We start from the raw sequence: 25503 nt of genomic DNA, 5'->3' as shown, positions 1-25503 counted from the left end.
GGCACCTGACTTATCAAAAATTAATTTTCTTTTATAGAAAACGATAGTATTTCGTTGGTACCTGATTCTACCTCCAATAGTTTCGTTTGTACCTCCACCAATTAATAATTAAAAAAAATTAAAAAAATGGTCAGCACCCGACATCGAGATTTTTGAAATCGGTTTTCCCCGATTTTTTAGAATCGTTTGTACCCGTCGGAACCGCTTTTCTTTTCGTTTATACCTCAATAGCTTAAATTTTACAAGGAATTGTTGATACTGTTGAATTATAAAATTTAAACTATTGAGATACAAACGAAACGAAAAGCGGTACAAACTGGTACAAACGATTCTAAAGAATCAAGAAAAAACAGATTTTAAAAATCTTGAAAATTAACGAACTTCACTCTTACCCGGATCAACAATTGTTTGTAAAATTTAAACTATTGAGGTACAAACGAAACGAAAAGCGGTACAAATGGGTACAAACGATTCTAAAAAATCGGGAAAAACCGATTTCAAAAATCTCGATGTCGGGTGCTGACCATTTCTTTAATTTTTTTTAATTATTAATTGGTGGAGGTACAAACGAAACTATTGGAGGTAGAATCAGGTACTAACGAAATACTATCGTTTTCTATAAAAGAAAATTAATTTTTGATAAGTCAGGTGCCAAGTTCACATAGCTATGCCAGAAAGGCGAGAAAATATTGTAAAATGATACAGATTACTATTTTTTTACAATACCTACGTTTCACATATTAATACGTGAACCGACCTAATACGTCAGGTATTATCAGTAGTGTTTCTCGACTTACCCCAGCCATTTTCACTGAATAACTCCGTGATCGTTCTTGTTATCAACGACTGGAGTTATTCCAAGCTAAGGGATCGCAAGACGGGAATCTCTCCGCGAGACCTTGTTGCACGTAACTTTTTGTCGAAACGGGCGTCGGTCGGGACAATCTCGTTGGAAAGCGGCTCTTGGCGGAACAATAGTTTCGACCAGTAAGCCCGGACCGTGTTTTAATCTGAAAGAACCCCGGGTACGCCCCTGATTGCATTGCATAGTAATCTTAGTTTTTACCGTGTCTCGAGATTGGTGGAGGGGCTGTTCTACGGTCGGTACACCCTGCGCAGGGGTGAAATTGGGGTCACGCTGTTCCGCGACCCGCATTATACACGCCGTCACGTATAATCCCGACGACAATAAGAACACGATACGGATCCGATGGGAAAGGAGGAAAGGGAAATCTCGAAGTAATATTTGAAGGCAGCTTCGTTCTTTGCGTTTGATAAATCGCGCGGGCTGATCGTGGCAAAGAGGCACAGGCTCTTATCGAGCGATCCGGGACGAGGGAAGTCTCATCCAGATCCGCTGGCCACCATTTTACTCGGATAACGAGCGAGGAATAGAAATAGTGAATGAGATTCTTCTGTTGAACGTAGAGAACACTGGTTTAGAGGAAAGACGGTATAAGTGCAAGACGGAATCGACTGGATATGTGGAATGTTTGGGTCTAGATTTTCTTGCATTTATCTAGTCTTTACTCTATTCGGTTTACGTCGACAGACGAGGGTGGATAACACAGACAACCATAGTTTGCTTATTTAACACATTAACTGCCATACTAATACTCTTGAAAATTTCTATTGTGATTACATTTTGGTTAGAGACTATTGAAAATGGCACGATCGAACATTTATTCTGGTATTTATTTTTGTCAAAACTTCATCGAGATCGAAGTATTTCATTTAAATTCATTTTTTGTTTACATTTCAGAATTAATTTTTCTAATTCTACAGTGAAAGGCACTGTCATCCATACGCAGGTGATAAGGATTTTCACTATATGCATCAATTCTAAAGCTGAGGTGTTGAAGAAAATCAGTCTGAGTATCGATGAATTTTAAAACCAAATGAACCTTGCAAAAATGAGTTTCATCGCAAATGTTAAATTACATAATTCCTAATTCTGTAAAAATGAAATTTTAACCTCGTACAATATACTTAACCTATCCTCAATCTTTAGTCCTTAATCCTGCATCCTTAATGTGTTAAAACTGAGCGAATGTTTCAAATGTCTCGTCTCGTATACGATGTACCTGTCCTCGATAATTTTCCACGAGCATCGGAAAACCATTCTGTCGATGTCATTTGGCATATCGCGAAGCACCGGCCCGGGGATCCATGTACGCGAGCTAATAAACCTGAAGTGTTTTTTAGAACATGTTTTCGTGACCGAGATCACGAGAGTGGCATGAAAATGTGTCGCCTCTGACGGCGGCGCGACACTTGTAAGCGAAAATTGAAGTGCACCCGGCGAGCTCAAGTTGCGAAACTCGTTAACTTTATCCCGTTCTCGGGCCGGCGAAACGCGACGAACGGAATTCCCGTTCGAAATTCTACTTCTGTTATAAATTTTATCACTCTCCGTCCCGGCCACGGCACCCCGTCGAATTAATGGTTATTTTATTCATACGAGGCGGTCCAGCTCCCTTTTGTTCCGCCTGTATTTCGTACTCCGATTGTCCGCGACAGAAATTCGTGATTAATCGCTTCGGTTCTTATCTACGGCCGGAACGATTCGAACGATGACCGAAAAACCAGCGTAATTTCTTTCGTTCAATTCTCGCTACGGTTTCGTTCGTTATCCGCTTGCAAAATACGTCATAAATAACGCTTATATCCGCAAGAAGTATATTAGCAGGTCTCGTAAAGAGTATCATTAACTGTCCCAGCGGAAATCAAGTTATTTCGATCCTGTTATCTCTATTTGCTATTCCTCTCATCGTAAAAATACCTACGCGAACTTACTGGTCATTAATAGAGAGCATAATACTGCAAAATACATAATATTCCGACGTCATACAGAGTTTAATTGTATAATGCAGCAAGACACGACGTAATACTACGTATTGCAGTAAAATTCGGCGAAATACAGTAGTTTGATGGCAGTTTGGTAATATAAAAGCGAGAGATTGGAGAAAGTGGACTCGTCGGTAAGGCTACCAAGCAGACCTGTGCCTGGGTGCTTGAACACTGGTCGGGAGAGGCTTATACATGTTAGGTGGAAGCGATCACTTGTGAGAAACGCGCGTACGCGACGTGTCCCTCTAGCGGTGAGAACAGGAAGTGCCACCACAATATAATCCAAACTAATCCAACAAAATAGAGTATCACATCGCAAAATACACAATACTCCTGCATCATGCAGCATTATCCATACTCTAATAGCACAACGCAGATAATTCACTGATAGTGGATTAACTCCTATCCAAGTCAATACCGAAGAAAATTATTTCAGGAAATACAATACACTTGAAAATTACAAAATGCAACAAAAGTGAGAATAAAACTGATATCTAAGTGAATTTGTTTCTTCCTTTATTTATTTAAATTGCTTTGGCTCCTAGTTAAAATAAATTTTAAATAAAATACGTAAAAGCGTTGGGAGCTTCTGATAACTCAATAAAAATATAATTCGAAGTGCAAACAGTTAACAATCAAACTAGTTAAACTAATCAAACCAGTGAATGATCTACACTGTAACACAGACCCATTAAATTCCAAACAGGGATCGATCCCATTGGAAAGACGTAAAATCACTGGAAGGCGGTGGTTGCAGCGACAAAGGGTGGCTAAATAAACACAGATTAAATGCGTCGTATTTCGGGTAACGTGGCGAACGCAGACGCAATTAGCTGGGAAAGTTTGATGGCCGAGAATGTGAGAAAAGGGGGAATCAACTCAACGGCCAGATCGGGAGATGGCCAGAGGCAGGGTGTAGGCTAATGCATAAACAATGCGCCGTTTATCCGCGTTGGGGATGCAACCCCAATGAATAATAAACTACCCTACAGACACGTGGATATATAGAGCGGGTCTGGTACGGAGCAGGGCGCTCGTGGTGCGAGGATTATCGACGAAAAAGTGCCGTCGCTCGTGCACGATGACCCCACGGGAGTGTGAATATTATTGCTTTCAAGATTCCACCCTCCTACACGCGCCATTTAGGCTATGGGGGTCGATGCGTCTTATCGACGGGTTCGATGGGACGAGAGGTCTGCGTGGCGACGCAGGAAGCTCTGGCCAATAACGCGAATAGGGTGTAATACTTTTATTGGATGTTATTGCTAGAATGAGGGTTTCATGTATTCATTACACAAGCCAATATAGTAAATACATCCTAAGCATAACAAAAAGGTATATATACTTAAGCAAAATAGAAATGATAATATTTATTTATTCATTGTCATTTTCAATTTTTATCTCTGAATCTAAACGTCTCATGAATAAACTGTAAATACAAAAAAGTTTCGTTTTGTCATTATCTATAAGGTAATATTTTTTTTTTAAATTCAATTCTTCTACTGTTGTTTCTTTTTCTCTAAGATAACAGCAACGAGGTCAGACTACAACGAGCTCTCAGTAAAATGCTCTTCCAAGTTTTCAATTTTTATCTCTGAATCTAAATGTCCTATGAATAAACTGTAAATACAAAAAAGTTCCATCTTATCACACCCCATAAGCTGATATTTTTTTTAAATTCAGTCAAAGGGTTAATGAGAAAATTTTCAATTATAATTAATTTCCTTGCCTAGAAGAAACCTTTGGAATAATATTTATTAACACGAAAACAATTGCATAATAATTAATTAACTACGTGCTAATTAACGAAGGTGCGTCACGTTCAGACGTTCCTGATGTAAATGCGGCTCCCGCAGGCTACAATCCCCCCTTTATATTTTTCACCGTTGTCAGCGATTCACAATGCACTTTACATTTAGACGAACCCCAAAGGAAACAGTCCAGTGGCTTATCCGAGAGCCTTGGAGGAAACATTTCTGACGTTGGATAATATAACGCGAGAAACAGAGATTTGATTAAAAATGACGCGAAATTAAAATAATTCTAAAAATGGTTTCCGAGGAATTCCAGCACTTTCGGTAAGCGTCACGTCGATAGGATAGGAGAAGCCGATAAGGAGTCTCTTGTGAGCGAATCTCACGACAAAACATTTGGAGATCCTCAGGGATAAGCCATTCTTCCATGCCTTTTCATTGAGTTCTCCAGATCCTACTGAATCATTGCTGAATCCTGCAAAGAATTGAAGAATTTATGGTAAATTGTTGAGTTGACTGCGTATAGGACGAATTATAAATAAGATTGAATGCTGTAGAGATACTATTTGTGAACAGAATAAATATAAATGGTTGTTAAGGAGACCTTGATGGCACAACAATTAGGTGAAGCATCATCAAAAAGAATGCAAAAATCTATTCTTTCAAACGAAAATATGTCTAAGATTGCACTTAAATTACAAATTTTATATAATTAATCTTCTGACTCTTAATGACACCGTGTTTATTAATTCAGATACATCTCAGCCTGGATAATATCCACCTGCCATTGAAACATCAAAAGGAACGTTGAATCTTATTATAGGAGATTTCATCGTCGCAGAAATAATTAAATGTATCCAATACACCGATCACACCGTAACTTTGTCTTACGTTAAACGAAGACGGGTTCATCTTGGTTCTTAAAAGGATTCCTTTATATTTCTTCCGGTCCTCCGATTCGCTGAAACGCCCCTACTGTTTCTTCTACACTGTCGATTATAATAAAAACAATTTTTTTTCCCCCGAAGAAATAATTCACCTGGAGGTAAACTCGCCAGGTAACGCGTCAGGTCCTCGGGGCTTTCGATTCGAAGTAAACGATACGGTAGACTTTCGTAAAATTCTTATAATACACCAGAGTTTTATTGCGATTCTCCCACATTTCGTAAAATATTCGTAAAATATGAATAAAGTTTATTGGAGTTTATTTAGATTGTTTTAATTTCACATGAAGTCGCTTCTGTGTCAAATTTCCGGTCAACAATGTGTTAATATATATCATACAGGGTGTTCTAGAATTTCTTTAAGAAGCGGAATTGGGGGAAAGGGTAGCTGAAACGATTCTGAACAACAATTTTCTTTGCAAAAATGTTGAATGATGTTTCGTTTTCGAATTATTAACGAAAAACCACGGACCAATCACAGCGCCGGAGGCTGGCTCGGGTCACGACGTTCGGGTCAGCCATTGGACGCCAGCCATTGAGCCAGCCTCTCACAGCTGAGCGCGCGCTACTCGTGCGCTGCGATTGGTCGACTGTTTTTCGTTAATAATTCAAAAATTAAGCGACATACAACATTTCTACAAAGGAAACTTTGCTTCGGAATCGTCTCAGCTACCTTTTCCCCCAAATCCAGTTCTTAATTCCGGGACACCCAGTATATAGCGATAGATTATCAGTATTAAAAGACGCGGAACCGCGAGAGCCTACTGTATTTACGAAGTTTTATAGAATTCATTATACCGTTGAATCGCGTGCGGCTGGTTGAAGCCCGAACGGTTTAATTGCATGCGGCGACGGAATTATGGGAATAAGTCGGCGCGCGACGCGTAACGCGGATAATTAAAATGGTCCGCGGGAGGGGGTAGGGGTAGAGGGGGCCGCGCTTAAATTTTCGGCGACTCCAATTTCGACCCTTTCGTTCTTTCCCTATTAACATATTCCGCGGTTCGCCGTAACGCTACGAAGAGTTACGGTGCGGTGCAGTTTGGAAAAATTTACCGACGTTTTTAATCGCCGCCGTTCCACGGAAAAGGGACAGCCGGATTTCAAATTAAAATTCGGACCTTGCGTGCATATCAAGCGTATTAAAAAATTTTTGAGGGCGAGATAATATGAATTCAGAAGAAACGTCAGCGTTTGACAGGGAGTGACTTCAACCATCGAGTCTTAAAATTCTGATGAACACGCAAATTTAATTTTTCAAATTTTGTTTTCTTTATTTTTCAAGTGTGTAACCATTTAGAATAGTTGTTAAAGGGATAACTCTTCTTATTGTAAGTACAACGTTCTTCTTAAACACTATTAGGAACTTTTCGTATTGCAGTTTTTTCTTATATTAACACGTTGACTGCCGTGGGGGTCACCGGTGACCGGCGACGACATGGCGCTATGGGCAAACCACGTAAAATGCACACAGCAGTCAACGTGTTAATAAATATAGAACAAATATTAATTATTTCTTATTTTCTCAACTCTTATTTTATGCACTAACGCCTTAAAACTAAAATTGCACAACCTAATGGTCCCATTTACGACAGCAAACAAATAGTACAATAGCATTTAATTTCCCAACGAATAAGGAAGAACGCGCCACAGAAGCCATTCGAATGTTACTCTCTCCTATCTATATAATTTCATCGGTTTCACCCCATTGCGCGTTTCGCAAAACAATTTCAATTTGCACGCAGCTCGCGATCACGCCCGACAAAAACCGTGCACGCTTAATTTCGCTCCGCGGCGCGGTATCTTGTTTGCCGGGCTCACCGTTGGCATTTTCGGGGGCTAACTGTGCCGCGCATCCGATGCACGTAATGCTCCCTACATCAGCGTAGTTTGCGGCCGAGTCGGGCGCGCCTACGGGAACAAAAAGGCGTGAGTTACGCGGAACAGGTGATTATCACTTTGTCGCGCACGAAACAATTCCGCGCGGAGATCGCGTCGCGCCGAAACGTCGGATGGAAACGCTGGCGTTTTCGCGGGTCCAGCGGCGCTCTGTGTTAATTATTTTGATGTAATGTTCGACTTCTTGGTCGTTTTAGTCATTTATTTAATTTCAGGGTTTAATTTTAATGAGAGTTATATTTGTGTTTTATTAAAAAATAAAGTTCCAAAGACCCTTGTAGAAAATCCTGTAACATGGTTCAGTAAAGCCTTTGTACCAGATGGATTTTGTAAGTTCACTCTTCTCTGTTTTAAAATTTTCAACAAATGCTGGCAAGCTTGTCTACAGGTTCTGACATGCTTCTTTAGTTTCAGTCTTTGTTGCTTTGTAGCTGTAGAATATTGTTTACCGTACTTTTATTCGCCAATACTGGCATGAATAATATTTACAAAGCACTTTTTAAAAATGTAGACACTGGAAACGAGTAAAAGAAACGACAGGTTTAATAAATAATCGAGTTCCAACACGTTGTGGACAACAACGAACAGCAATGGCGTTCTGCAAACGTTGTTGCGTGCTGTTTACCAGTTGTTCAGTAGCAGTTTGCCCTACATTGCAACAAAGTTATATAATTTCCTCCTTTAGCGCTTCCCTGGAATTGATCGTGAAGTTATTTAATTTTCTGTCAATTTTTGCCCATAAATGTTCAATTGGATTGCGATCGAAACTTCGCAGCAAAGTTTACAGAACGTGAGTTGTATTGCGGAAGATCCGTTCCATCATGTTGCTGGCAGTACGCTTCGAGTCTCCACGTCTCGTTTAAAATGAAACCCTTTAGGAATCTCAATTTCTCCATCCAGCATAATAAGTGTTCTGTTTAAATATCTAAATACAAACGCTATGTTCACTTTGAGACTTTTAAACCTTTGCACACTGCAAGCAATTTGGCTATTATATGCAAGTAGTTGACTTTGAGAACATTTCTCTTAGATTTCTGAGTTATGGAATGGCCACGATGAACTCTTTCTTAAATTATACGAGTTTTTTTAGAATTTTTTAGAACACAAATCTAATAATAGTTCAATGGAAATATTGTCATATATTTGATTATTTATATGAAGTTGTTTGAAACCAATATTGGAACACTAATGTATTTTTTAATGCTATTTATAACTAACTGGCATTAGGAGTAAGTCATGCAAAAGGTTAAGTCTTCGGTTTTTATTACAAGACAGAGTTCAAACCGAACAGCTTTCAGAATTCCAGACTTACGCGATACAGAAACTCAGCCCAGTTCCAGAATTCGCGTGAAAATTAACGCCGCGACGAGCACGCGTGGAAAATACGCGAAACTGAACAGAGTAACGTGTCCCGGGTAAATTAGATGAAGCAGCCAGGGACGGGATCTAGAGCGCGGGTGGCGAAACTAGGCTGAAACGCACGGGCGAAATAAGAACGCGTGATAGGTCGTGGCAAGACGTGGAACGGGATAATAAGAGACGAAGGAGGCGAGCAAGAGACAGGGGAGAGGGATGGTAAGAGAGAGTCAGTCGGGCGGGGGTGGAAAGGGTTTTCTTTAACCCGATAAAACGTGATCCTCGCTTTATCAAGTTAACGTAATCCACTTATTTTCAACCGGCAACGAGGTGGGCGCTGGTAGGGGGCGCAGGATGAAGAACGGTCGTGGAATAGCGAGCGCCAGGCGAGATTATGCAGGTGTAAAGCCCGCCGCAGGAAATACTACCTTTTAAATTAATTTCAGGCAACGTTCGTCGTCGTACACAGAAGCGACGAGCTGTTTGTCCCTTCGTCGTGTAATGCTTTCAGCCCTTTCCCGTATCCTGAGCGCCAACCTCTCGCCGCCCTCTCGCCCGGGGGTTCCGCGGCCACCATTGCCAGGCGTTCGTCTATATCGCGTCCCAGCCGTTGGACCGGTTCCAATTGCGAATTGAACCGTTCGTAACTCTTGAACGTGAATTATGGCGTTTATTTATTCTGCCCTGTCCCTCGTGCCATCCCCCGGTTGGCCGGCCTGTTCGCAGCCATCCATCCTACAACGCCCCCGAAATCAGTGCTTCGCGGACGATGGCCCGATTGCGTAACGACGCCGATTTCCCTTGATTATAATCGAATCGGTCATTGGAGGACCGTTACGCGTTCCAGCGTTGCGGCACAGATTGAAAGTGATGGAAACAAATGATTATTTTTAACGGTCGCGTGACCCATCGGGCTCTGGGACCATTAACTCCTCGACTGGGGGACGATTTTTGCTGGAAATTTTAACAGGCGTAGAGGTGTGAATTTAAACAAATATATCGGCTTATGGGGAATGATAGGGCGGAACTTTTTTGTATTTATAGTTTATTTATAGGATGTTTAGTTTCAGAGATAAAAATTGAAAAGTTGGATGACCTTTTTGCTGAGAGCTCGTTATGGTCTGATCCTGCTGCTGCTGTTATAGAGAAAAAAAGCAACAGTAGAACAATTGAATTTAAAAAAAAGTATTACCTTATAGATAATGACAAAACGAAACTTTTTTGTATTCACAGTTTATTCATAGGACGTTTATATTCAGAGATAAAAATTGAAAAGTTGAAAGAGCTTTTTGCTGAGAGCTCGTTGTAGACTGATCCTGCTGCTGCTGTTATAGAGAAAAAGAAACAACAGTAGAACAATTGAATTTTAAAAAAAATATTACCTTATAAATAATGACAAAACGAAACTTTTTTGTATTTACAGTTTATTCATAGGACGTTTAGATTCAGAGATAAAAATTGAAAACTTAGAAAACCTTCTTCTTGAAATTCAATTTTTTGCGACAAATGTCTAGCTTTCCAATTTTTATTTCACAAACAAAGCATACTATGAATAAACTGTAAAGATAAAAAAGTTTCGTCTCATCATTCCTTATAAGCTAATATTTTTTAAAAATTGATTGTGGTGGTTCACTAGTTACGAGGAATTGCAAGAAATGTTGCTGTTATATATTACATAAATAGTCAAGTGTTGTAGTCAAGTTAAAACTCACTCTATTTAAAACAGAGCTCGCCACGTCAACCTAAACCATCTACCAAAACCAAAACCTTTCTGGAAACCATCCTGGCCCGTGTTATAAACTCTCCCCATCCTCCACCACATCCTAACCACCCCAATTCGTCGCAAGACCAGTGCTACTATCGCGACGAAAGTCACCGTTCGCGTTTCTATACCACGAACGTCACCCACCAGGATGAATTCTTGTTGTCGCCATTCCAAACAACTGGTGCTTGCGATTAATCAATTTTCAGTCTCAGGCTGGCCGCGATAAAGCGCAACAGAACGAACGTACGCGTCATCGGACGAACTCGCGGGACGTGAATGGAAATACTTAGGGACAGCTCGTGCAGCGGCCGGGTATGCGTGAACATGCACGATCTTCATTACTATGCCGTCGCCATTATTCCATATCAGAGCATCGCCATCCTGTGACGCAAAGTTTCAGACGTTGTCTGAGTTAGTTTATGAATACCGCGACGCTGCGATGATTGTGGCCCGTGGCGGATGACTGGGGTCGTCGGGACGACGTTGAAAACGGTCGACGATGGAATGGGGACGGGCGTTTATCAACCCCTCTGTCCCTGACAAGCGCATACAGACGACGGATATACAGGGTGTCTGGTTTCTTCATGTGACGCTTTATTTTCGGAGAAAATAAATTTGTTGCTCTTATAACTCGAAGAAATTTAATTTTTCAATAAAATGGAGCACCAGTACACTATAATACAGCACACTATAGTAGGCAAAATACCTTGGGTGCCTTTATCACTTTTAGATTTTTATTTGTGGGGGATTGTGTACAGTGATCGCATGAGGAGGGTTGAACAATTAAAACAAAAAATTATTATAGTGTTTGAAGGAATTAAAATTGCACGATACATTAGAAAACGTTCGAAGCGATTTAATAAGGAGAGCACAGTTTTGTTTGCAACAACGTGAGGAGCCACTGACAACGTTTACGAACAAGAATGGAGGCTATTAACAATGAAATCCTTCGAGCTGAACCTGGTCCCAGTTACTCGATAAATTTTCAACTTAATTTTTTTCAAAAATAATGCGTCACGTGAAAAAATGTTATTCTACATTTTTTATTCAATTGTCCCTTACTCGCTTGTGCCACCAGTTACGGGACACCCTGTATGCATACAGAGAGGCCAAGCCATCCCCCACTTCACGAGACACTCTCGCCCTAGTCATCGTGTGGCGTTATAACTCAAACGCGGCGAGACCCCTTTGACTGGTACTGGGATAGCAGATATTACTTTTATACACGTGATACCGCATCAGTTCCTCGAGACAAAGGACGCGGAATATATGACGCTGGAACGACCGGTTGCGGCGGTTGTTGGACGTGCACTGACGCGCGCTTCAATTTCGCCCGGAATGGCTGTAATTTTCTACTTGTTCCTCTCTCTCCTCCATCTGGATCCCCTTCGACCCACAGTGCCCTCTTTTACCTATTTTTTTCTATTAATTTACCGAGTCACCAGACCTTGCGGGCTTTCGACGGGGGACGTAGGTGAACGATGAACCGTGGAATAAAGTTTTACCGTTTCTCTACCGGAGTCCCGCTCGTGGAATCGGGAAAAGTTCACGTGCTTTCGTGAGGGTTACTGGTTTGCGGAGTTTCTGGTTGTTGAGAAGAAGTACCGTTGCGTGGAAATTATGTTGGAAATTGGGCATGTGATGGCGCCTCCTGTTCTCACCGATAGAGGGACGCTGCGCGTACCGCCCTTTCTCACAAGTGAAATGTCCCGGCCAACATACATATATAAGCCTCTTCCGACCAGACTTCAAGCATCCAGACACGGGTCTGCTTGGTAGACTTGGTATCTTGCTGCATTATGCAATTAAACTCTGTGCAATGCTGCTATATTTTGCTGTATTTTACTACAATACAGTATTACATTGTCTTGCTGCATTATACAATTAAACTCTGTGCAATGCTGCTATATTTTGCTGTATTTTACTACAATACGTAGTATTACATTGTCTTGCTGCATTATACAATTAAACTCTGTATAATGCTGCTATATTTTGCTGTATTTTACTACAATACGTAGTATTACATTGTCTTGCTGCATTATACAATTGAACTCTGTATAATGCCGAAATATCTATTTTGAACTCCTTCAACTAACAGTTCCATTCACTTTCCTCATCACCTAATCTCCACCATCCAGAATTCCACCTTCTCTTTAAGTCTGTACGTACGTGTGACTCGTCACCTCCTCGTGCTCTCGTGCTCGTCTTCCGCGCGATATTGCGCGACGCATTTTCTCCGTGGTCGTTTTATCAGAAAAGTTGCGGAGTTGCAAGAAAAAAAGGAACGAGGGTACCGTCGGGAAGAACGTCGCGACGTTTCCATTATCTTGTTGCAACGTACTCCCGCGCAGCCCGTAAGATTTTCATGGCTGATTAATGAAAGAAAATTCTTCCGTTACGGCTGTTCCACTTTCTTCTTTATTCCTCTGCTGAAAGTGTAATTAAAAATGCACAGGCCCCTATCGTCGTTACGTTGATACGACGGAAGAAATTCCAGGAAAGTTGGCTCGCGTATAATTTGTCTCCCGGTCCCGTTCGACGGTGAATCGCTCCCGCAGGGACAAATATCCTCTCGCAATAATCGATAGAATGCCTTGGGAGGGACTTGGTGCTTCCGTAGGCAGCGACGATAGGCGACGAGACGGCAGACATATTGTCCAATACGGTAAGTAATAGGCAGTTCCGATAACAAATAAGTTGTTGCGACGATATCATTAGTCATAGTCTTCCGTCGTGCTTTGTCGAGGTAAAACGACAACCGCGGTACCGCGATCAGTTATCTCTTTCATCGTAAAACGTGAAACCCTTTCGAGCGACGTTTTAGCAGCTTCTTCGGTGACAATTAATTTCACGTATAAATCGCCGTTTTCGACGGGGCGACGAGTTACGAGCTACAACATCTTTTACGAATTATTGTTCAAGAATGTACAAAATTTCTAAACGAGTTTGCATCACTAATCTGAGTAGTAATCTGTATATCTGAGCAGTAATCCTTGTTAGTTAAAGCAATATAAGTCGCCCAGCAGAAAGAATATAAATCTCCTGATTCTTATAAACCAATAACAGGACTACATAACTCTTTCCACAGACAGATCCATAATACGATCCAAAGCTAGTTGTGGCTTAATAAGTCTCAGAGAAGAGTTATTGTTCAAGTTATAACAAGTTTTTATTCCTTGCTTTCTGGTCTGCAAGTTTTCAGTACCTGATCCGACAAAAATCAATTGGTGCACGACGAGTTGGTAAATGATGAACGAGTTACTTTCTGGTCCCAGTAGTATTATATATAATCCTTGTTATTTTTGTGGATCGTGTACATGATTTTTGTAAGTTGTAATCTTTCAAGAAAATCTTTTTTGGGGGGATTATTCGGTAGTTTCGAGGACAATTGGATTTCTCTGATTCGAGAGCCAATCCGGATGATTTTATACTGTGACTGCACAAACAACTGTCGATCGTGCGCATAAATATGAGCACGGACAAACACCGGTCCGTTTTAATTGAAAGGCGAAATGCGTGCAGCGGGCTTTGAAGATAATAATTAGCTTTCGGAGTTAATCGCATCCTCCATGATGCCCCCGGTGTTCACGAAATCTACACAACTTCACACCGTAACATTATAATTTCACTACGTGCAGCTCAATCGACGAAAAGGTCTATGGTCGTCCCGTTGCGTTTCAGAATACCCAAGCTGCCTACTTCGTAACCCTTTCAACCTATTATACATTTTGGAATTGACTGAAGAGCGAACCTCGAAAACTACTTTATTATTTTCTATAAAATTTCTTGTAAAATCATGTTCTAATGTGCACAGTCAACATGTATGTGTATGTTTGAATTTGTCTTTTTATCAACTACGACATAACAATAATGAAAATACCGCGTTCTATTTAAAAAAGAAGGCCAGTGACTGTTTCGTAGTATTTTTAAATATTTAACCATTTGTTTATCAGACCTTTCGCGATACGTTTATTTATTTTACTAATATAAAACTTTTTCTAACTCATAGCACAATGGATGAAGATTAAAGTATTGCCAAAAAATCCCCGCGCAGATAAACAATAATGGAAACATATTACCAAAATTTACCGAGTATTAAAAGGAATTCCCATATCTACCGCGGCGAGTTAATGAACGTCTGATTAATTCGCGGTACAGATACCCGAAATGTCCGTTCAAAAGGCGTGATTATGCCCGTCGGGCTCCAGCGGTAATTAACGCATAATATTCGAACACAAAAGTTGAAATACGTTGCGCGAAAATTGTCGAATGTTGTCCATGAATGTCGTTTGGAATTAACAGGCAATTAAGTTCGACGGAGTGAATCGGAATGACATGCGCATCTACGCGGTTATTCCCGATCGAACGTCGATGAATTTCATATATATTGATTTTATCCAGAGACGTATGCACGTACACGATACTTACCGCCGCGGTCTGGTAACGAGGTTCATTCAAAGGATCATTTGAACGAATCACAGCCAATTGTAGAGCCGCAGGAATATCACTTATTTCATGCGAACCGCGCCGCGGATCAGGACTCCCCTAGAATTGTTTAACAAGCCACGCATGAACGACTCGACAATTTCGAATCAAAGTAATAACTCTCATTGCGGGGCGGCGACGTAACGAAATCCGACTATTCAAAGTGCTTTCAAATTAATTTTAATACCGGCTCTCGGCCACTTGAAGCAAACTCGGCCATTTCAACAAACACTGCTGGAATTTTTTATTTTGTCGTCCTGCCTTTTCCAAGCTTGAATTAAAATTGCCTCTGTTGGCAACTTAGATTCTATTGTTTATGATTTCGTCATCTTTTTGTGTATATCAAACGTTGAAATTAATGCTGTGTCTGTAGATTAATGTAATTATTTGTGACTCTGGTGTAAATAAAAATATTTACTTTCATTTTGTTGTATGGAGTACCGGTAATGTATCGCTCAAGAAAAATTAAAAATAGCATGGTGTTCGTTTATAAAAAATAGAACCTTAATATAGAAATGCGTAGAAATGAACACCATGGTTTTATATTAAGATAATTGTTCATAACTCTGGTTCAAATAAATATATTGACTTTCATTTTGTTGTGTAGAGTCTCACCCAAGAAACATTCAAAATAGTTTCGTGTTTCTTTATTAATAAATGAAACCTTACCTGAAAAAAGAGGCATAATTAATTAATACACCTGACAGATGATGCGCAGATCGATGAAATTTCGTAAAAAAAATTCGTGTCCGTTTTCCGCGCGTTGGAGAAAGTATGCAGGATATTTTTTTCATCCCTATTTCGTCCTCCCCCATTCGCAGACACGCCGTCAGTCCCGTCGCTGTGGCTGCGGGAGGGGGGGGGGTTGCAATTAATCCATAAAATAGGTACGCGCTGTGCAACGCATGTTCAACAGCAATTTCATCGTCCGGGCACTCTTTGTTTTCCCGAAACGGTCACGCCGGTGTGTACGAGGAAACGTGACACGGACATTTATTCAAAACACCGCGGCACGTTTCGTTTGCATGTCGCGAAAGTACAATTCGCTCTTAAATCTTCTCGCCTACCGGCGAGGATTTACGCGCCCGGTCGAATGACTGTTTCGATGACAGCGCTAGAATCGCTGGAAAAATATGAAAGGGACGAGATTTTTCTTTCTTTGCTTGCTATCATTAGAAGATTAAATAATTACAAGAAATAACTATTATATCATTTACGATTATGTGCGAGATTAAGAATAACATCTCCAATATTGTTCGTTGTAATTTATTTGCATTGATTCACGTTTTGCTTTTCTTAAACACGAAACAATTCTTTAGTACTTTGAAAATTTAAAAAATGTACTTATACAGTGCTTGTTAATAAAAATCGGATTAGTGTTTCTGTCGATAACAACGTATTACTTTCTAATCAAATTAAATTTACATTAACCACGAATTTGTTACAACCGATGTCCATAATATCGTCCTACGAAAAGATGACGAACAAAGTTTACGAAGTGCAGCTCTAAATGTTAGCGTGAAATTGAGGAATAAATTTCGCCTAACGATTTCTCGAGACCATAACGTTCTCTCTTTTTAATTTCGTACCCGTTTCGATAATATATCGAGCCTAGTCATACATAATTCTACGACCGTGTCGTTCAATTTATACTATCGCGTTGATTGATAATAATAATTATCTAAAATCCTCTTTGCGCAGACAACAGTTTGTCATTGGTCTTTCTTACAAGTACCGAAGTTCTTTACTCCGTATCGTACAATTTTCAATAAACAGTCAACATTCTACCGAAAATTATGCCTATCGTGTCACAAACTGGATCCTCAACTAGGCGCCAATACGATTTGCATGGTTGTCGCGATTCTACAATCTACGACAAACTCAAATTCAGCGAATAGCTCTCGCCGGTTGTCGTTTAATCTTTCATTCAAAGAAAGAAATTCCAGGAAAGTTGGTGTATTTTATCGTCACGAATGTCTTAAGCTGGAATCTCCAACAATCCCGCTTTCAAAAATTTTGGAAATCTCTTGGCCATTACTTTCTGATAAATCGGGCTCCTATATCCAGGATTATTCACGCCATCGGGATGCATCATTTCGTCGATATCCATCGCTTCGCTCTTATCCACCAGGATTACTGGCAGGACTGTAATCGAGGATATCAGCGCGTACGCTTCGCGTTCTTTCATCACTCTCTTGATATCCTCTAAGGTGGGCGGCTTTGTTTTGCTGCCCAATTGTTTCATCATGGTGGACAACGTGCGCACGTACTCCTCCACCAGCATGTCCAAATTGTTCTCGTAAATAGTGTCCGAAGGGCTGGTGGACAGGAAGTAATGCAGATCGATCGCTGGCGTTGTGTAGACGCACATTTGGAAGTCGACCTGCAACATTAAACGAATTGTTGAACATGAATGAATCATTTTTGATTATGAAATTTAAAAAAAATAGAATTTCTACTAAAATAGAAATTACAGAAATTAAAAAAAAATATGTAATAGCTAATTATGGTAATTAGATTGTGGATATTTATGTAAATTGATATCTTCACAGAAAAAGAATTTAGACTTATAGAATATCTATGACTTATAGTACATAAACAAATTTGTTTAAATTAAATTTAAAACAAAAATACTAAAAAAAGTCTAAATAGTAAATTCGAGACTATAAGTAACTGACATACAAGCCATGCCACTGTAACACGATAATCTAACTTGCTTGTAATTAAGTAAATGTTTAATGTTTAAAACTAAATGTTTCATTATAGAAATATTCGAGAATTGCTTTTTCGGGGATGAAAATTTGTTAAAAAGTCTAGAGAATTCTGGGAAGCGTGATTTTTGTTCGGAATCGGTGGAACGGTGTTGGACGCGTATAGAATTGGAAATTGCGAGAATCGAGGGAAAGAATCGAAGCTCGCGTTCAGGAAATCGTCACAGTCGAGGACCCGTCTACTCGTGGCCGCGACTCGTTGTTCCCCGTGCCATGCAAACGCGAACAGACAGGTGGCAAATGTACCTAAACGCGATCGAGTCGGATTTATTGCATTATTCATAATGCACGAGGAGTCGAAACGATGGTTCTTTGTCGCCTGGCCTCTTCGGTCGCGATAAACTGAACGTCAACGCATCGATTTGACAGCGATCGAAGGTGTGCAAGAATGGGAATTCTACAAGGTGATACATACGTACGGCATCGTCATTCACTTTTTAACAGACTTTGTGAATTGATAATATTCGAGATACTGTAGCTTGTGTTATATTTGTAATTATTGCAGGAATGAATAAATAAATTATGGTGCTTTAATTGTGTCTGCAATTGATAGTAGTACTTATGTAATAATGTTTGATAATGTTTGAAATGTTTGATAATGTGTGATAATGTTTGAAATACTGGTGTTAGCATTGTATCATACTGCAAAATGATCAACAAACTCATCGTTACGCACGTCTTGGTCTTAATCACACAAATGGTCAGTGTTTATTGTATCTCTAATAAAATCTCTAATAAAATCTCTAATAAAATCTCTCTAATAAGATAATTGTCTGATATTACATAGAATGAAATCGATTGCTCGTTACTTACGAAAATATGCTGGACTGGCTTCGAGTTCTCATCGTACCGGAACAACATGTTGTTTACCCAGCTGTCACCGTGATTGATTACGTTGAATTCGTCGTCGCGACGCTGTAGCGTTTTCGAGCCAAGCTTGAACAAATGCGGAGCGAGCGCCTCAAGTTTCTCTCTGTAACTGCAATTTGCATCAATTAACGGACTAATCGAAGATTCAAACTTCATGATCACGGGTGGCGCAATAAAACTGACAACTCCTTACATCGTCCATTCGCCTGGCCAGTTTTTCATTTCCGCAGCCAAAGCCGCGCATCCGCCGATGAAGAATGCAGTCACCTCATCTGGGAACTCATCGGAGAATATACCCCTTCTATAGCGCTCCTTATGTTTCGGTTCCTGTAATTATGTAGAAATTATTTACTGCCTCGACTCTGCAAAGCTGCGCAGAGTTAACAGAACTAATAGTCTATTTGAAATACATTCGCTGCTCAATTTTATTAATAGTTATAATTTAGCTGTTCGTTGGAGAAGTTGATTAGCTCCACGAAACAAAAAGTTCAGAATTGCGATGATTACTCTTTGTATTATTTTAACGTCGCAGTAAAGAAGGCAAAAATCGTTCGTTGATTAAATAAATAAATTTGAGGAGCTTCGTTGGGATTCAATTATAATTGAAAAGTTATAAGGTATCCTAAGATCCTTAAAGTAGCAGTAGAGCGTCAGCTGCTTAATGATCCTTCGATAATAGGCTAACCCACGAAAGATAAAAGAAAATGGCGGCTGTTCCGCGTTCCTTCTTCGTTAATCATTTCAACGGTAGCCTCTTTAGTGGTCAGTGGGTCGGAATGGTGAAGAGGGTAAGGGGTGAAAAGGGGATGCTTCTAGTGCATTTATCGGGATTCTTTACCTTTTCGCATAGCACCACCGAACTGGCGTGGAATTTCGCCAGTCCTCGTACCGCTAGTAGGCAGTGTTGTAGGTCAAGACCAGCTTGGCGGTCAGCCATGCGAAATCCGAGGGGTGCGAGGTCCTCCATTATCAAACACAACGGTCGTTCCATCCGTACGTGATAGACTTCCGCTCCGAGACGAGATTCGGGGCCCAACATGTCGTTCATCTTCTTCAGGGTGTCCATCATCATTGTCATCTCGGTGTCGAATATTTGGACCTTCTCGATCTGGCAAAACATCCAAAAAATATTCGTTAATGCGTATGCTGTCTGAGGAAATACTGTCTGAGGAAGTTTGAACCTAGTTTTTTGTTGGACACTATCACGCGAGAGGCTGCGAATAACAATATTTTATAGTTGACAACTAAAAATTCAATTAATGGGTATTTTAAGTCACATGGTGAGGAATGTGAGAAAATTGTTAATGCATATACTGTCTACGCGGAAATACTGTCTGAGTAGGTTTGGACGTAGTTTTTTCTTGGACACTATCACTGCAAATAAGAATATTTTATAATTTACAACTAGAACTTTAATTAATGGGTACTTTAAGTCATATGGTGGGGAATGTGAGAAAATTGTTAATGCATATACTGTCTACGCGGAAATACTGTTTGAGTAGGTGTGGACCTAGTTTTTTTTTGGACACTATCACTGCGAATAACAACATTCTATAATTTACAACTAAAACTTCAATGAATGGTTATTTTAAGTCACACGTGAACGTTTATTCTGATCGTGTATTTCTAGTACTCATGCATCGATTTGTTGATTTAGTCAAACATGCATTTAGCTATTAAAGAGTGGATCATTCTGTCTAAAGGTGATATGTAACTGTAATAGACAGCTCGGATCAGTGAAAAAGTGGCTGGAAACTCGGTTTTAAGCCCTTTTTTTCATAGAATTACGGTTCGCGACTGTTTGCAGATTTCAAGTGTACATCAGCACCGTTCAAGCGCATTTATCCCATTTCTCATTACGAGTTGGAGATTGTATAAAATCACCAGTGTATTTGATAAATATTCCAAAATTTATCACATTCACCAACTTTAGTGGAGATTACGCGTAATCCCTAGTTTATCGCATTCACCGTAACATATACATTAACATATTTATACAAACACACACTTGGAAACATCGGACCTGCCATTTAATTTAAACAAATTTCTTCGATAGACATAGGAGGTACGAATATTTCATCTGACTGTATCTAATAAAAAATGTATTCGGAAACATCAACCCTTCGTTTAATTTAGACAAAGACAGAGAGTTCGAATATTTATGTAACTGACTGTATCCAAGGTTCCATTTCATATAATTGATTTTATTTGCAGTGTAGTTTACGTAACACTGATATTTACAGCTTCGATAAAGAAAAAGTTCGAGGACTTACCAAATCTCTGCGCACTCCCTCTTCTATCGGCTCGAATTTGAATATGAGCGACTTCTTATCCTTCACCCTCTCCCCATCCTGAACACGCGTGAACTCAATGGACACCCTCATCATATCGCTGGTGTAGTTATCACCTTTGCTAGTGGCCGGTTTCATAAATATATCGGTCACCGTGATCGTAGTGTTGTCCTCTGCCAATCGCAGTATCCTCTCCGCGAAGTGGGTGTTCAGCCATAACGGTGTCTCTTGGGCCATTTCTGAAATTGGAATTGGAATTGGAGAATTTCCTCGACAAATCATTGTTCTTCCCGACGCGTCAGGAGACGCGGAAACGATTCTTTACGGTAACTTATTGTGCGCCGCGAGATTTATCACGCTTCCCTTTTCCTTTCCTCCCCCCGCCCCCCTTCGTCCCTCTTACTCCATTTCTTTTCCGCCAGCGTTCGAATCCCGTCCTTCCTCGATATTCACGGCCGAACGTTTCTCGCGTTCTCGACTCGCTGTTTCAATTAGAAACGTAATGGAACGCGGAAGTCCACCCCTTCGTCCCTGACTTTTTCCCGCGCTGGCTGCGCGACGGCTATACCTCGAGATTCCATCGAATCGCGGTATTTTAAGAAAATTTACAGCGATTCCCCGTGGAACTGATCACGTCCCCGTGAACAAAGGCCATACTTTATCCACGGCGAAATCTCGGAAGACGAAAACTTTCGCCATTGCAACTTTCGAGACTAGGGGTGCGCAAACGTTGCCGAGGGTATACCTCCCTTTTTTCACCAGTTCCGGGGCGATCTTCATGATTTTTCTGCGAATTACATACTTGACGTAAACTTCTCAAATTTGGCACGTCGATTTATACACATACAGTAGGTATTTGTACTTTTTACGTTTGTTGAAGAACTCTGCACTAAATTAAATGATAGGTATTCAAATAAATTCATTATGCACAAATAGACTTTTCACGTTTTCGCAATAAAAAATTTTGTTGGAAACATTAAACCTGTCATTTAATTTACACAAAAAGTAAACTTAGAAAAAGTGCATTTCTGGTAGCAGAAACTTTTCACAAGTCGGAAATCATTGTATTTTATTTTCATCCCAGCGTTCTATCGTGATACATGAAACCTTATTACGTCAACTCACTAGGAATGATAAGGACGCGATAGTGACATAATATCGAATAGTGTATTGTACAATAATAACTGTATGATAACAGAATAGTTGCAATTGCTGCTAGATTGCTTTATCAGTTAATTTCTAAGCTTACGTCGGTAGATATCAAGCTTTGAAGAGCTCAATTTTATCAATTACGATTCAGCTATTTTTTTGGAGGACTTGTAATGGTATTTGTCATAACCATTTATTTATATTATTATTATCATATCTAGTAGTACTTCACAAAAATGTAACGAACTTATACTTTTTATAATGAATGATTATTAATATATAACGAATAAGTTGTTTTTTTGTAGAACTTGTAAAGACATTTATCACAAAAACTTATTTAAATTATTATTTATATCATTATTACCATTTTCAGTAGTATTTTACGAAAATGTAACTAACTTATACTTTGTACAAGAATGATTATTAATATATAACGAATAAGTTGTTTTTTTTAAAGAATTTGTAAAAGTATTTATCAAAACCATTTATTTATATTATTATTTATATTATTATTGCCATTTGCAGTAGTATTTCGCGAAAATATAAAAAACTCGAACCTTTTACAATGAATTCATTGATGAATCATTAATGACCTACTGCAAATGAATCGCGATTGTTTCAGCGTTACATTTATTTGAGCACATCGACGCACCAAATGCTTGCATGTGTTCAGTTTAACGATTCGACAAATTAGAGTGAAACGAGATGAATGGTTCCGTTTATTTCGTTTGAATCCTCGACGAGCCGTGATGAATGGGAATTTTATGCGTGTTGGTAGCCTAATATCGCAGGACGCGATTAGAATAGAAAACGCCTTAACGTGGCGCTGTCGTTCCGTATCATTCATGAAACGTTTCGTTCGCACTAGAACACGGAAAACTCACTTTTTAATCTCGAAAGATAAATTACACGCGTCAAGTTTGCCGTGGTGCGTTTTATATTATGCAACACGTGTTTGTCTGACGAACACCATCCTCTCCAGAACAATCCAAAGTTAATTTAATGCAATGAATAAATGTACGAAAAAGAAGATCGCCTTGATGTTTGCTCGAGATTCTCTCGATTCACTTGAAAATTTACTCCGGTAAGTCGATACTAGATTTACGGAGCACAGTCGTTTTTACCTTATCCTTTATGTTTTTAACTTTTGTTCAAACGAACAATATACAATGTTAACATACCAAATATAGAAAACAAACCAATTGCAAATGTACAATTCGATATAAAAGTCTTAACTATATTACAAGCAATTCTTTTCCTATGCGGATCAGTCTTGCCTCAAATCCAACAAAATCGTAGCAACACTAGTAACCATAAAGATTCTCCGATGGTTTCCTAATCTCAATCATGTCACTTCCGCGAAACTGATCATCCGCGAACACGAGCAACACGGAACATTTTTAATTAGACTTTGTATTCTTTTTTTTTTTTAAATTTAATCCACTTGTCACGTCAACACGCATTCGAACATCGATGGGAAATTATACGTAAACGCACAAGTCACTATTCGTCACTGACCTGCTAATTGAAAATCGTTTACGTGGAGCGTACACCTAATGGATCACTACACTGCCTCCGGAGATGTCTGGTACGGAGTGAGCGGCGCGGAATCGAAGTGTGACGCTTTGTATGCGGCCTCGTACAATATTTATAACGCGTTAGAGAATCCCCCTTTACTCGTGCGTTGTTATCTAGCGCCGACACTTTCGGATAACAATTAAGAAGAATGCAAGAACCTCCCATGATTCCGTAGTTTGCTTTCCGTGATCTGCACTTAATACCCGTGCGACTCATGCTTCCTACTTTTGGTGCTGTGTCGATCCAACGAAGGTCGAAATTTCGCACACCGATTGGGGGATTCTTAATGTCCTAATACTGTACGGAGTGTACTCTTTCTCCCTCTCCGGCGTGTTTTCGCTGATTCTGCCGCGAATCACACGCGAGAGTGGCGTAAGGAACGATACCGGGACCACAGATGAATCGAGAGAATGCGATGGTTCAGAACTGGGAGAGTAGCCTTGACCTACTGACAGAGAATGCTTCAGATACTGGAGGCCACTATGTCATTGTTTCTTTTACCGTGGAAATTGTTTACAAGAGGATTTTGAGGGTTTAGGAAAGCTAGATTTTTATATTTATAATTTACAGAACAATTTAGAGAGAATTTGCAGAACATTTGTAATTAGATTTCAATTGTGTAACTTAAAATAAAATTCAGGAGAACTTGAGATGAGACGATTTTGAGGATTTTAGGGAAGCTAGATTTTTATAATGAAAATTTACAGAGAATTTACAGAACATTTGAATCACAAATTGATATCATTTAAAAAGTTTCTGTTTACGACTATTAAATGAATTTTTTAACAGACTTCGAAAAGGAGGAGGTTACTCAATACAACATGTATATTTTTTTTCTCTCTTTTTTGAGCATCTGAGGAGTGAGAAGATCCTTCTAAGCGATCGTGTGTGTAATTGACCCCGTCAGGAACGCGGATCTGCACCGTCATTTGACGAGGCCTTAATCATTGTGTCGCCATTGATTAAATATATAGCCCGCGTGTCATTTACGTAACTCAACAACGCTCTCCACTCTCGGGTTATAGGAAGTCAATTCGTGGTGTTATGAAATCCTCCTGATATTTATCACAATTTTCAGGGCGATCGTGCATGTCAATCGTCATTATTGTCATTACACGAATCTGTTCCGCCAGGTTTCGTAACGGTAATAGTCGCGACGAAGAGCTCTCGAAATGAAGGTCGAGATAGCCACGCTTTTCCTTCTGAAGATGGTGTCTTACGGTTAGGCCATGATCGTATCGAAGCGTATCTGTAACATTATTATTGATGATATCGTAAAATACGCGCAACGTGACGCGACAAGTGTCGTACAAAACCTTGTGCAATAATGTAAAATTTTGGGGAAAACTGAACGTCTCATTTACTGATATATGTAAAGTTTTCGGTCTCATAATTTTAATGTGTTAGCATGCTTGTTTTTATTTATTTAAAATTTCTAAAATGAATAGAAATTCGGGGGTGTTAAAAACAGGCTCTTAGAAAACTCTACAAGTTCCAATAATCCAAAATTTTTAAATGGAATGTCTCGTTCACCGAAATGTGTAAAGTTTTCAGTCTTACAATTTTTATGAATTAGTACACCTGTTTTCATTTATTTATAATTTCTGAAATAAATAGAAATCTTACTGCTAAATAAACAAACAGGAATTGCACCATATTACATAGTGTACTTTTGGCACCACTTGATTTATTGCGATGTTATTCGATGTATATCAATCTTTTGACGTACATATTTATGACAAGAACTTAAGAATTTTTATCTTATATTTTTCTACTTCATGGTAATTAATA

General features: G+C 39.6%; 2 protein-coding genes and 1 long non-coding RNA gene across 6 annotated transcripts in view; 1 reads left to right on the top strand and 2 right to left on the bottom strand.

Annotated features, from left to right (window-relative positions):
• Window positions 1-25503, top strand: part of LOC128877866 (zwei Ig domain protein zig-8-like) — a 458647-nt gene that overhangs the window by 28675 nt on the left and 404469 nt on the right. The gene's annotated exons all lie outside the window — the stretch shown is intronic.
• LOC128877869 (uncharacterized) lies at window positions 4554-11890 on the bottom strand. Of its 2 annotated transcripts, XR_008457315.1 has the most exons (4): window positions 11631-11890; window positions 10516-11104; window positions 9232-9757; window positions 4554-5079 (listed from the first exon to the last, which is right to left on the bottom strand). It is a non-coding gene; the product is annotated as an uncharacterized LOC128877869 (long non-coding RNA). The 2 variants fall into 2 exon arrangements; XR_008457314.1 differs by having other exon boundaries at window positions 10516-11886.
• LOC128877867 (uncharacterized) lies at window positions 16304-23828 on the bottom strand. Its single transcript, XM_054125481.1, has 6 exons — window positions 23653-23828; window positions 20968-21224; window positions 19533-19802; window positions 18888-19021; window positions 18638-18803; window positions 16304-17436 (listed from the first exon to the last, which is right to left on the bottom strand). Exons 2-6 carry the CDS (start codon window positions 21220-21222, stop codon window positions 17032-17034), a joined length of 1230 nt encoding a protein of 409 aa, XP_053981456.1. The 5' UTR covers window positions 21223-21224; window positions 23653-23828; the 3' UTR covers window positions 16304-17031.

This window comes from Hylaeus volcanicus, chromosome 6 (assembly GCF_026283585.1).
Source record: "Hylaeus volcanicus isolate JK05 chromosome 6, UHH_iyHylVolc1.0_haploid, whole genome shotgun sequence".
Lineage (NCBI taxonomy): Eukaryota > Metazoa > Arthropoda > Insecta > Hymenoptera > Colletidae > Hylaeus > Hylaeus volcanicus.
The sequence above is the reverse complement of the archived record's forward strand: the minus strand, read 5'-3'. Positions and strand labels throughout refer to the sequence as shown.

Bases quoted from the DNA above. Each gene is read 5' to 3' on its own strand.
- LOC128877867 (XM_054125481.1), bottom strand. From the start codon at position 21,222: ATGGCCCAAGAGACACCGTTATGGCTGAACACCCACTTCGCGGAGAGG. The intron at 19,803-20,967 runs GTAAGTCCTCGA...ATGTTTTGCCAG, and splicing joins AGGGAGTGCGCAGAGATTTG to ATCGAGAAGGTCCAAATATT. The intron at 19,022-19,532 runs GTAAAGAATCCC...ACATAATTACAG, and splicing joins CGGTGGTGCTATGCGAAAAG to GAACCGAAACATAAGGAGCG.